Source organism: Lottia gigantea, assembly GCF_000327385.1.
Source record: "Lottia gigantea unplaced genomic scaffold LOTGIsca_118, whole genome shotgun sequence".
Taxonomy (NCBI): Eukaryota; Metazoa; Mollusca; class Gastropoda; family Lottiidae; genus Lottia; species Lottia gigantea.
Window position 1 is genome coordinate 294,034 of NW_008707180.1, and position 13,009 is coordinate 307,042.

At 34.0% G+C, this 13,009-nt stretch overlaps 1 protein-coding gene across 1 annotated transcript; it reads left to right on the forward strand.

Moving 5' to 3' along the window:
• Window positions 1-1,398: 1,398 nt before the first annotated feature.
• Window positions 1,399-2,550, forward strand: LOTGIDRAFT_137826 (hypothetical protein; the record flags this gene model as incomplete). Its single annotated transcript, XM_009047860.1, has 2 exons — window positions 1,399-2,059; window positions 2,333-2,550. The coding sequence occupies 2 exons, from the start codon at window positions 1,399-1,401 to the stop codon at window positions 2,548-2,550; spliced, it is 879 nt and encodes a 292-aa protein (XP_009046108.1).
• Between the last annotated feature and the right edge of the window lie 10,459 nt (window positions 2,551-13,009).

Here is a 13,009-nt window from a genome sequence, read left to right on the forward strand (position 1 = left end):
GGTTATTTTGTGTGCCTGGTCCGTGACATAAAAATAAGGTACGTCTGTAGCTTTTTATTTATAAATCTGATCTTATATCCTCATTTTTGGTAATATGTAGATACCGTAACTGAATTCAATGATATTGTATTAAGTGATATTTCGTTTGACCTTGACCAGCTTGATATTTCTCGAGCACGGGTACTATATTACTGAGTACTTTTCTACTTTACTCTACTAGTTCTCAACTTTACTGACTCGTAAATCTACTTTACTAGTTCTCAACTTAACTGACTCGTAAGACTAGGACAAGACGAAATTCTTGAGAAATTAATTCACAAACGTATTGAGCGCCTTTTTTAAAACTTTTTATGAACCATTTAAAATTCTCTCAAACAAACAAGCGACGTTTGAAAAGAAAACCAACCTCGAACAGCGTCAGGTAAAATCTGTTGAAGTTGAGGTAAATAATATTCCCTAGCGTATCTTCAACTTAACTTTCAGTCTCACTGACCCACTCACTCTTACTGCATATCAGTTACAGGCCTAAAGTTATAAATAGAACTCGATGCTTACAATGAATTTAGACATGCATTTTTTCGTTGTAGTCTATTTTCTTTCCTTTTTTTCTGGATTACTCCCCCCTCGTATACCGATTGCTTTACATCGTATTGGCTATCGGTGTTAAACCTACAGTACTGAACATGCTACACTGACTTGGGTGCCATGTTGCCGAAAATGTTGTCAATGTGTAGGCTACAGTATTTTAGACAGAGTCGCACTTCCTATTTAATTTTTTTTTTAAATGTCACCAATAGCATTGATTCTTCAATGTATTTTGTTTAATATTGTTTGTTTGATTACTAGACGATTTTCATTATGAATTCTGTAAGAGTCTGCCTGTCTAAGGGTTAAGCAAAAGTTTATTCTATCTGCAATCTACAATAACAATAGGCCTACAATTAGATCTAGTAATGTTAGTACATGTAAGATAGTCTAGTCTCACCATTACTCCAGTCAATCTGGTGCTGACGGTCACTTGTTTTCACCACCACCCTCAATACAATTTTCAACCAAATTTACCTCTATCCAACAATTTTCTTTTCCATGAACATAATTATGTCCCCCTCCAATCAGCAGCCAATTGTCGATAAATTATACTCACAGGAAATTACTATATTAATTATTGAGATATAATATATAATTTTAATTTTTCAATCTTGTAACAAGCTTGTTAATCCTATTTGATTAAAGGCATGCTGAATATTGATATAAATATTGGCCAAAAACCAAACTGGCCAGATCTAACTACTAACTACCACGACTACCAACAACTACCTAGTTTGCGATATCAGCATCCACTGGAAGCGGATTAGAGTGTAGTTTACTTTGTTTCACATGTATTTGTTACTTTCAGAAATGACTTGGAGGGGAATTTATTTAAAGGCTTCAGGTTCCAACCCAGAATACGAGTTTGTAGAACCTTATACAGCATCTGTAATCTTCTTCTTGATAACAGCGTCTACTGGTATTCTTCTACGAGGATTAACCAAATTTGTAGTTCCAAGGAAATTCCAGGAATATTTATTGGATTTTATAACGACAATGGAGGCTTGTGCCTATTTTTTCGAAAACAATTTTGTATTTAAGTACTACGGAAGTGTTTGGTTTGGTGTTTGTGTAATGATCCAACTTTTTGTGTGCGCAAGAACCTTTCAAGGATCTTCAGAAAATCCAGTTCAAGCTCTCCAGGCACTAGTTCAAGGACAAATTGGGTATATCAAAGCAGGAATTAAGATATTTATTCAGAGTCTTGCCGGTCTTGCTTCTTACCGTCTTGCAAAGATGATCTGGTCGCTGGATTTGATCTCAGACCATCACGAGAGATATTACGAGACCTCATGTGTATCGGATCTACAGGTTACTTTGATCTTAGGATTCCTGATTGAAATGGGAGCCTCCTTGTCCGACTGTTGGCTAGGAATGCAGACGGTTACCAATATGTCCCTCCTCAATGAATTGATAAAAAACCTCAATGGGAGTCTTATGATTATCATAGGTAAGTTCATTGACCTAGATAGTTTCTGTTTTCAAAATTTCTAATCTAGCCCGTGTCAGTTTTTTTTAATGAAATTTGTTTTAAATAGATATAATGAGTCAATCTAATCTGTCATTAGAAGTAATGACAGCTTAGTTGTACTCATTATATCTATTTAAAACACAGTTACTGGTATTTTGTTTTTGTTATTGTTTGTTATAAAGGAACATAGAAGATATGTCGTCCTATTCGGTTGAGGTTTTTTTTCTAATTTGGATCAAAAGATGGTTTTAATCTGTTGAACTTAAACGAAAGACATAATTTTAATTTCAGGTTTGAGCTCAACAGGGATGTATTTCAATCCGGCAATGGCGCTCGGTCACATGCTTGGATGTCAGGGAACCAAAGCTTGGGAACACTTTATAGTGTATTGGTTTGGACCATTCCTGGGTGGCGTAGCAGCGTTATACATGGATAAAGGTATGCATATCGATGTAAAACTTGCTACTGAAACGAAGAAGAAACAACAGTAAAGAAATGTTCCCGAACTAATTCAGAGTTCCTGTAAGCAATTGTTTTACGCCCATTTCCAGAAGCTATTCGCACACACATAGTACGGTGACTCAAATAATCGGTTTTAAGAGTCTGATTCCATGCTCCATAAGCAAAAGTACATTTGAGATGTTAACTTTATTTTGTAGCTCTTTACATTCGTATCCCTTACGGATCCATCCACTGGAATTGGAATGAACTGAAGTGTTATTACATTGTTGCTCATCTTTCCACCGATCTTTCTCATTCTATATTTTTACCACTGCCTTATTAAATTTATACATAATATTTAAATAAGATGTATTTATGACTGGGGGTTGGTGACGTACCTTTTATATGTCCACATGAACGTTTCGTTCTTATCTGTTATGTTTACACATATGGGAAATGTGTTTCTTTGCTGGAACTTTTCCCTTCTTCCCAGCGACCTGAAAATTTCAGGACCATTATTGATGTTGAGCAGACGACGATTTTCATTTTGACACTCGAAATGAACTTGGCTTTGTGCACGTCATGCCCGATTTGTTTACTTTCATTTTAGTGACCTGGGTCAAATGATAACAGATATAAGCTAACATATGATTTATCTCAAATACCTCAATATCTGCCTTTATACTTTCTAACCAAAGTGTGGACTTGTATATCCGTCGTATACCTGTCCGAACGCCAGTCAACATTTTTTGGTGATATATCAGCTTTCACCCGGTTTCGTAGAATTAGGCTTGAACATGTTGTGACCGCCGGAATGCTCAAATTTTTTATAAGCAAGCAGTCAATTTTCTTTTGCATTATAAGATGTAAGTTATCAGCTATGATTCTATTATAACAATGTTTCGATTTGAGTATGTTATTATCTGAACCTGAACACTTCAGCATTTAGCAAGATAGATGGAATTGGTGTGTGAGTTCAAAGATGACGATTTTTAGAGTTGTTGTCCTTGGCTTAGTAAAGATATAGTCGAAATACCTCCAGGATTAAGGAGCGCCTCATATGTCTGTGAAATAGATGCATTCCTTTATATCCGAAACTCTCTATTTTATACGTTACTTACGAAGAAAGGGTACCCGATCCAGGAGCACACAGAACATGTTAAACCTCGAACTGAATTAGAGTTAGAAATATCCCAAACAATATGTTTTATTGTTTACAGATCATATATCAAAATAAAGAAAGACAAGCCTGTTTCTTATCATTCAACTTAACCGACCATTCATCAGACAATTTTATCCTAATCTCCATTTAGCGCCTAGAAATTGACCTGCATGCAGATGAAACTCCGTCGAGCTAGGGAAGTTCATTGGATTGGGATACTTATTACAGCAAAACCGATAGGATTGAATGTTCATCATAATTAAGATCACTTTCTTGTACCGCTCAATGCTGCAGTAATCGAGCAACTAAGATAGTCAATGCCCATTTTAAGAGTCTAAAAGAAAATTCCCTTGTGTTTATAAACAAAATAATGATGATTGTCGAATATTCAAAATTAAATGAAACTAAAGCAAACTGACTCCTCGTCCATTGGGCGAATTATTATGCAACCTTGGTCCAATTCCTTATTAAGGTTTTTCTTCCTTCCTAACAAAAGCCTCCTCCTCCGAAATCTAATAGTTCATTTATCCAGGCGTTTCATACATACTCTTAACCATATAATAGGTTCAACATAATATAACGGATTAGACCATATTTACTCAATCTTAGATTGCCCAAATCTATTATATAATATTTGATGACCTTGGGGTCAAATTAACATGACCTTACAAAATAAACAAGTCACACTGTAATTCAATTCCCTCACATCAAAGAACGAAGTGTTTAAAGTAAAATCTGAATTTCGCGCTTTCGCACATTTCCTCTTATGCCCGCCAAAACAGACCAATAGATTCGATTTATTTGAGGCGACAATTCTAATGTGTACGGAAAGTAAAGCACGTGATTTTTAAACAGTAGCCAAGGTATTACTATTAATTGTCAGATAGAATAACTACAAAATGTCAGATTAATGAGGAATTATTCTTGGTTTTTCTGATAGAGTACAGTTAGGTAGACTCTAGAAAAATTTCCGCCATGATTCTGGCTTGGGGAAAATTTTTACAGTCTCCTGAAGTTTAGTCTCACGCGCCCGCTTGTGACGAAAGATCATAAAGTCAAAATGTGCTTAAACCAAGACATTTCTCATTAGAAACTTCTTTTTTCAGGTTTGGTAGACTGATATAAGTCATGAAAAAAGTCATCAAAAATCGTTGATCGTTCCGGCAATCCAAAATGACGTCCAAAAGGGCCATCATATCCTGGGTTTCTTATAACTTTCCACTAGAAAACATAAATACAATATTTAAATTTATGCGTATATGATTTTCAGCTTTAGGAAGTCAGTAATATACTTCTTGATAAATTTTGAAAGACATTAGAGCTAAAAAAAAAAGATTTCCCAAAATCCAATATGTTCATTTCCATGTATATTTACGGTTATAGATACGATAGAAATATAATCAAATGTCTAGATTAGAATAGCACCATTTAAATACGTATTAGTAAAAGAAAACAACTCAAACTACCCCTCGCCCCCTAAATCTCTGACTGACATCCAATAGACAACATTTGCAACAATAACTTCATAATCATAACCATCTGAAGAGGTTTTTAAACTAGCGTTCAACTCAGAGAGATGGTAAGGGATAGGGGAATATTTATATCACCATGTCACATGCATGCCCTAGCCCACTTTGTTAATCCTATATTCTCATTTCCCAAGCAGATGTGTGATTAATAAAGTTTCCAATGTCGGGGACCCCTGTAACTCTATGATTGTTTGAGTTTCTAAATTTCTAGTCATATTATTGTTAACCTGTTAATACCTTGAAAATATTTGGAAACTATTGTTAATTCCATAGAAACTATTGGGTACATTGTGAAAAATAAATGAATCCATCGTTTGGTATGAAAACTGAAGAGACCATTCAACAGTTACTGATGAGGCAGCGGAAAACAACTGGAGGAATGACTCATGGACGTGAAATCACAAACAGTACATTGACAAAATAGGTTCATGTAACTGACCAAATGCGCTATAACAAAGAAGTGGAAGTGTTGTGGTACCGTTGCGGTACTCTGCACTGAATGGGCAAAACACGAAGTATCACACTTGACGCCAAAAAAAAGAAAGACGTGTAGTTGGGACATCACTTTCCTGTGTAGCTTTGAGGTAAAGAAATATTAGGTTAAGCACATAGATTTTATTGTCTTTAAATGGTAGCAGTTCTAGCTACTGTAACTTTAATCTTAAGATTTTTTCCCCAAAATCTACAATTTTGCTGAGGGGATTTAAAGCTGATCGAGATCCAGAAATATTGAGGCTGACAAATTTTGATATTAAGTGTTTTTCAATAGTTAATTGCATATTTATGAATACTTACTAAGTTTTTTGGATTTATCGGATTAAATTAGGATCCTGTTATGTTATTTATGAGACCAGGTATATCTACTGGCTCTTGTTCGACTAGTTTAAATTTCTTAAATTTTATGTTAATTCTAAGACGTAGTATCACTTTAAATAAGCATCGGCGCAAAAGACTCGCTAGGCATAACCATCAATTCTTCAATGGAATTCGCAATCAATCAGTTTTAGGTCATTAAAGCGGGTTCTCAACATATTTTTTAGTTTTGCCAAAGTATTGGACGATGCATTTTTTATACGCCCACACGTAAGATGGGCGTATATTGTAATCACTCCGTCCGTCCGTTCACATTTGGCTCGTGCTCACTCTACAGGCTACAGTTCTTTATGGATTCTTTTGATTTTTATTGTGTATGTCAATGTTGTTATGAAGATGATCCCTATTGATTTTCGTGATGATCGGATAATTTTTCACCGAAATATCGTGTCTGACTTGACGTTTTTCTCTATTAGCTATATTGTGCAACTCGTGCTCACTCTACAGGCTACAATTTTTTACAAATTCTTTTGATTTTTATTTTGTGTGTCAATGTCTTTATGAAGATGATCCCTATTGATTTTCGTGATGATCGGATAATTTTTCACCGAAATATCGTGTCTGACTTGACGTTTTACTCTATTAGCTATATTGTGCAACTTGTGCTCACTCTACAAGCTACAATTCTTTACATTCTTAGATTCTTTTGATTTTGTGTGTCAATGTCATTATGAAGATGGTAAATATATCGAATTTCATAATACTTACAATCAAAGCTATCTGTGGCAAGCTATAATTAAATTTTTGCTGTTTTTTTTTTGTTTGTTTTGAAAAGAATGAGAAATAGGTTCGTGATCGCAGGTACGACATTCAGACATTCCACGCGGACTTTTACGTTTTTTCTTTTGGGACATCGTTTTCATTCTGAAAAAGTGAGACTGTCATGTAACCGACAATATATTTTGACACACACAAACACTCAGAACATGTTAACCACCGTTATTGTACGAAATTCGACCCAAAAATAGGCACCTCTTTGTGTGATACCATAACTTAAATCGATAGTTTTTGTTTATGTTCAGTATTTAGCCCCAGTATTAGCATGTTCGAATTTTGCCGATCTTTCGATGGACGTTTTTGAGTTATCGCTCTTGACTTAGGAAAAAAAGGCGTTTGTTTTTTACCACAATAGAGACAACAGTTTTTATCCGATTTAAATTTGGTGTGATCATTTATTATGAGATCTTAATCACGATTTTTCGATCAACGGAATTTGAGTTATTGCCCTTGACTTAGTAAACACGCATCAAAATCTGTTGGCTTGTTAACGCGATAGAGGTGACAGTTTATGTCAGAACTTTTTTTAATTTTGTTTTCGATTAAATCAACAATATTATGCACAAATGATTTTTGGTATGATTTGACACAGATTGGTGACCGCCCTTAATATACTGAAAAGTGGGCGTATCTTGCTAAGCAAATGTTTGACGAAAAAAAAACATTTCCGATTTTTCACTGATATTTTTTGTTTATTTTTAGGTTATGTTTATCAACAAAGTATTTCCGAAGCGTTTTTATACTTATTTGAATTTCTGAACTTGCATTAAGTTTATGATGTCTAAACTCCTTGGGTAGTACGAAGCAAAAGAGCGACGTGATGTAATGCATGTCGAATGAATTACCCGTATACTTGTTAGCCCTTGTGGAATGGTGGACTACAAACACGTCTTGAAGGAAAACATTTTAACTATTTGCTTCGGGTCTAGTGAAATCAACATGGGTTCGATTGAAATGTTTATTTAACCTAGGGTACAGGTAGATTCTGATATAAACACCGGCATGTTAGAGATAATGGTGACCATCATGAAATAATAAACATGCTTAATCACGTGATTCGCACGTGGTCCCTAATTATGCCTGGCATGATCATTATGTATGCAATTAGTGCGGTATATAGTTGGTGAGAATATCATTCATCTGGGTTGTGATTGAGAGAGTACTAATTAAGTAGCAACTGTTCAACTATCGGTATTCCTTCAGAGTCAATAAAGTCTGGGTTAAATATGTGTGTAAGAAAGACTTGATGTACATCCTGATTCTGAAATCTATAGCCTTCATTGTAAACCCTTATATTTACATCACGACATTTTCCGTGCGATGTCTGTACTTAAACATAAAATAATAACATTTGGCTTGTTTTTACGGCAAGTAAGATCGAAACCTGACTAAGTTCTTTTCTTGAATTAACCGAACTACAGAGGTCGTAGAGTCAGACTTAAAAACGGTATGGTGAAAGTAGTCTGAATAAAAATTTACAGTTCAATAGTTTAAAAATAATAAGCTTTTATGCTTATCAAAATTCATATTCTTTTTACTTATTTGCTTTATTTTATTATCATTGTGTTCTTGTGTTTGTTTTTTTTTTGTATTTAGTGACCAATTTCAATAGAACATGCTGCTTCGATGTTGTGTGTTTACAAGGAGACGTTTGCGGCGAGTCTTTTTTTGTCTTATATTGAGTATAATTATGTATAGTATATGTCTTGTGAAAACGGTAAGAACCACAGACATGATGAATGAAAGGACGAAATTAAAAGAAATGAATGTTAATTAACAACAGCATGGTCAGTGTTTGGTCAATTTGTTTACTTTTAATCTTAGTCTTATCTGAACACACTTGCAATTGATAAGACACGTTCAAAATAGGTCATCTCGACCACGTTCAGTCCAGTCAGGCCTCTTGGGAAATGGCCAGCTGAAATCAAAAGCAATTGGTAGTGTCGAGCCACACACTAACCACATGTGTGGTAATTGATGTCATATTTCTAACAAATGCATTGAATGTTCTTTCATATACACTATACTCCAATGACAAGATATAGGCACTGGAAGTTCAACTTTAGCCATTTGTATTTACCATTGTTGTCATCTACTGCATTTAAGTAAATAAAGCGACATACAGTGATTAACAGCGTTGAAAACCCGCCTTGAAAATACTGATACACCAGACTAAGAAGTCTAAAAGCATGCAATTCTACAAATATTATCCTACACATATTATTTAATGGCTTCGTGCACTGACTGTATAATATTGACTGTATAACATAAATTGTAGGTTTATCTGCTCGCAATCTGTGAATTCATTCCGAAACATCAGTTTTGTTCCCAAGAGTAGTCCTCTGAGTTTTAAATTGGTTAGCTTCAAGTTGATGAAACATTAACAAACCGACTTAATAATATTGTTTCTATTCAACTTCACTTCGACACCAATCTTGTTTTGAACCTGATCAAATATTTTTTACCACAAAAAATCAATTTCTATGATTAATCCGTTGAGATTCTTTCATGTTGAACCCAGTGAGTCGTATCGTATCTGATGTGATTAGGTTAATATGCTTGGCAATGCGTCGATATAGGGCTTTTTCAGGAAAAAATCATTATTTCCGCTTCATATCGCATAATATATTTCATACTTTCAGTTTCAGTCAGAAACCGTCACCAAAACAACCAATAAACAATCCCTGTGGCAGATCGAGATCGATGCGAACCTTCAAAATATTGGATTAGCTTTAATACAACTGTTATATATATTGTCTATTGATTTTCATTTTTATCATTTTCTTTGCAAATTCGATATTGTAAATGAGACACAGTTGCTCAGAGGAACATGTCCAAAGATTAACCAAACAATTTCAAAAGCAATTTCACAACTGTTCAAATCAAAGAAAGAAAAAGGATCAAGAATGACCAAAACGTTACCCTAGAGACTAAATAGTATTTGAGGGTGGTATTAAAGTTTTTAAAGAAGCAAAAACATTGTTCTCTATGTTACAGATGTTATCTGCCCAGCCAAGTGGGTGCTGATTATGAACGACAAAAGCAACAATGATCGAACTCGTCTCAAAGTGCTGGTCATATGTCTGGTCAGTAGGCCACGTGCCTGAATCAACATTTCGACATTTTATTAAATTTCACCTGCCACGTCTTTGATCAATCCATTGTTATCTTACTTGAAACTCGAGATTCCCAAAAATGGCGGTTTGCATCAAACGAAAACAACCTTGTTATGCAATTTCCTCCCGTTTCAAGCACCACTTGTTTCAAATAATCTGATCTTCATAAATGAAGAGTGCCCTTTTACGAATCATTTATGTTCTCTTCAACTTGAAAATTTTTTATTTCAAGAAGATTTCAAATCTTTTTCAAATTTGCCCCGTATTTCAGAAAAGCCAATTACATCCTTGTAGATTGTCCAATCATAAAATATTCAAATTGCAACCGCAAAGCGCAAACAGAGCCATTCTAAGTAGGAATATTTCGTGCATTTTCTCTGAATGTCCCTTTTTTTAAGAAAATAATAATACCATTATATCAAGAGTTTCCATCATAATATGATTTTATATAACACAATGTTTTTTGTTTTACCTTTTTTCTTTTGTGTGTAATATTGAGCAGCAGTGATGGGAGTGGTGCCAAGCAGGGTATACTAACTTTTCTAGACATCTGATACCACTTTTCATTATGAAATACGACATATACGACATAATTTTTTCTTTAATTTCTAATTTTCACCCAGGTGATAATTCAATAATATTCAATTAAAAACTTGAATTTTCACCTGGTTTTTAATTTCAAATTACGTTTTATAACTATATTCCAGTTTTTCAATACAAAATTTAAAAAAAATGAATGGCGGTTGAAAGTTAAAGTTTCTAATTAAATATTATTGAAATATCACCTGGGTGAAAATTAATTTTGTTTTACCTTTTTTCTTTTGTGTGTAATATTGAGCAGCAGTGATGGGAGTGGTGCCAAGCAGGGTATACTAACTTTTCTAGACATCTGATACCACTTTTCATTATGAAATACGACATATACGACATAATTTTTTCTTTAATTTCTAATTTTCACCCAGGTGATAATTCAATAATATTCAATTAAAAACTTGAATTTTCACCTGGTTTTTAATTTCAAATTACGTTTTATAACTATATTCCAGTTTTTCAATACAAAATTTAAAAAAAATGAATGGCGGTTGAAAGTTAAAGTTTCTAATTAAATATTATTGAAATATCACCTGGGTGAAAATTAATTTCCACCCAGGTGAAAATACAAGTTTTTAATTAAGAATTTTAGAATTATCACCTGGGTGGAAATTCAAGTTTTTAATTTAAAATTCTGGAATTATCACCTGGGTGTATATCAATTTCTCACAACCGTAGCTACCAATATATTGCCAAACTATTCTATTTGATTTCGGGCTTTGTTTTGACGTTCTGTTAGTAGACTATTTTTTTTATATTCATATCGATTAAATTGTAACCAATTTATAACTGGACATGTCATCGCTTCCAAATGAAACGAAAATATTCCTTTGGAGGATGTGAAGAATTTTTTCAACCGAAATGGCCTCATTAAGGCTTTGTTCCCATGTTAAACATGAAAATTCAACAAATTGTTTGAGACTGTATGCTTCAAGAGAGGAATTTGGTAACGTTGCTGAAATTGAAATCCAAAGGACAAGATGAAAGAAGTACTATTATGTCCTCAGAATGGACATGATTTGAACAATAAGATATGTCCTTCAAATGAAATTAACTTCTGTCATATTTACATTTAATCGAACATTCTGTGAGTTTGTCTAGCCCCTTGTCATCCTCTTAGTCTGTTCCTTGTCGTGTTGCCTTAACCCCTAAATATGACCCTTAACCCTTGACACGACCTTAAGGTCACACAATCGTCATAACTGATCCACTTCAATGGGGAATTTATCAATGGCCGAATTGATTTCTTTATTTTTCAAAAGAGGTGTGACGGGCCACGTGCGCCGACCAATTCAATCACATTTTGAAATTAGGTCGAAACTTTACTGTCTTTTCCACGAACCATTCAATACGAAACGTATTAGATTTGGGGTCGAACTATGTTCAAGAAGACTTTAAGCAAACACGAGTCTATAGAATTGAATGATCTGAGATGATGGGAATGAAAGGTTTAAATTTTGTAATTGAACAAGGGTTAAAATGACAACTGATTCAGAGAAAGTGGTTGGAGTTTGACCAATCTTCCGGGCCTATTGTTACGGATATTTATTTTGGTTTAATTATATCCCTGAAGTTTATTATAAGACAGATTTTGATAATGAAATTCTCGACTGACAGTTGTTTGCTTACACTTTTATCAGAACAAACAGACGTCACTGAACCTTTAGAGTGGAACTACATCTTTGAGAGAGTAATCAAATACATTTTTTAAGACAGCATCGGTGAAAAGATTTTTTTTTCTCAATAATTTGCCTTAACAACGTTCCACGTTTTAATGATCTACATAATTTCCATGTGTATAATGTTTCGACAATTTACAAGTTACTTTATTTACCCTATATAAAGGTCTATGTGATCACTACATTAAGCATCTGTTGCCTATATTATACAAATAATTATTTTGACCGAATTAAATTGAAGTCAGACTATTGCAGTGTAGGTTGATAATATTTATAACCCACTAAACGCACGTTATTGACTGAAGATTAAGGAGTAAATTGAAACTCTATCCAAATCGAGGAAAGTTAATCGCTCAATTTTCCGGTTCACGTTGTTAAATTCAATTCTAAGGTATCACTAAAACCAATTATTACAGTTTCGCGACATTGTTTCCTTCTAAACGATGGGATACAATGACATACCCGCTGGTTACATCTTCCTTATACAAACTTTTCTTACAAAACAATGAACTGTCCAAAACTATAATTCAACATTATTTCGTTTCACAGTATGAACTTTAAAAGAAATTTGAGGGGTGCTAATTGAGTGGCTATTGAATATAGTTTACCTTAAAGGGTGCAGTGCAAAACTTGTATAGGTCTTATCCTACAAATCATTTTTTTATATATTTTGCAGCATCAAGTATCTTAAAGAAGCCCACCCTGATAATGAGCGTTATTATTCAATGTAATATTTGGTTTGGCCGTTATAGCGAAGTTGCAAATTTGATCATACATACATA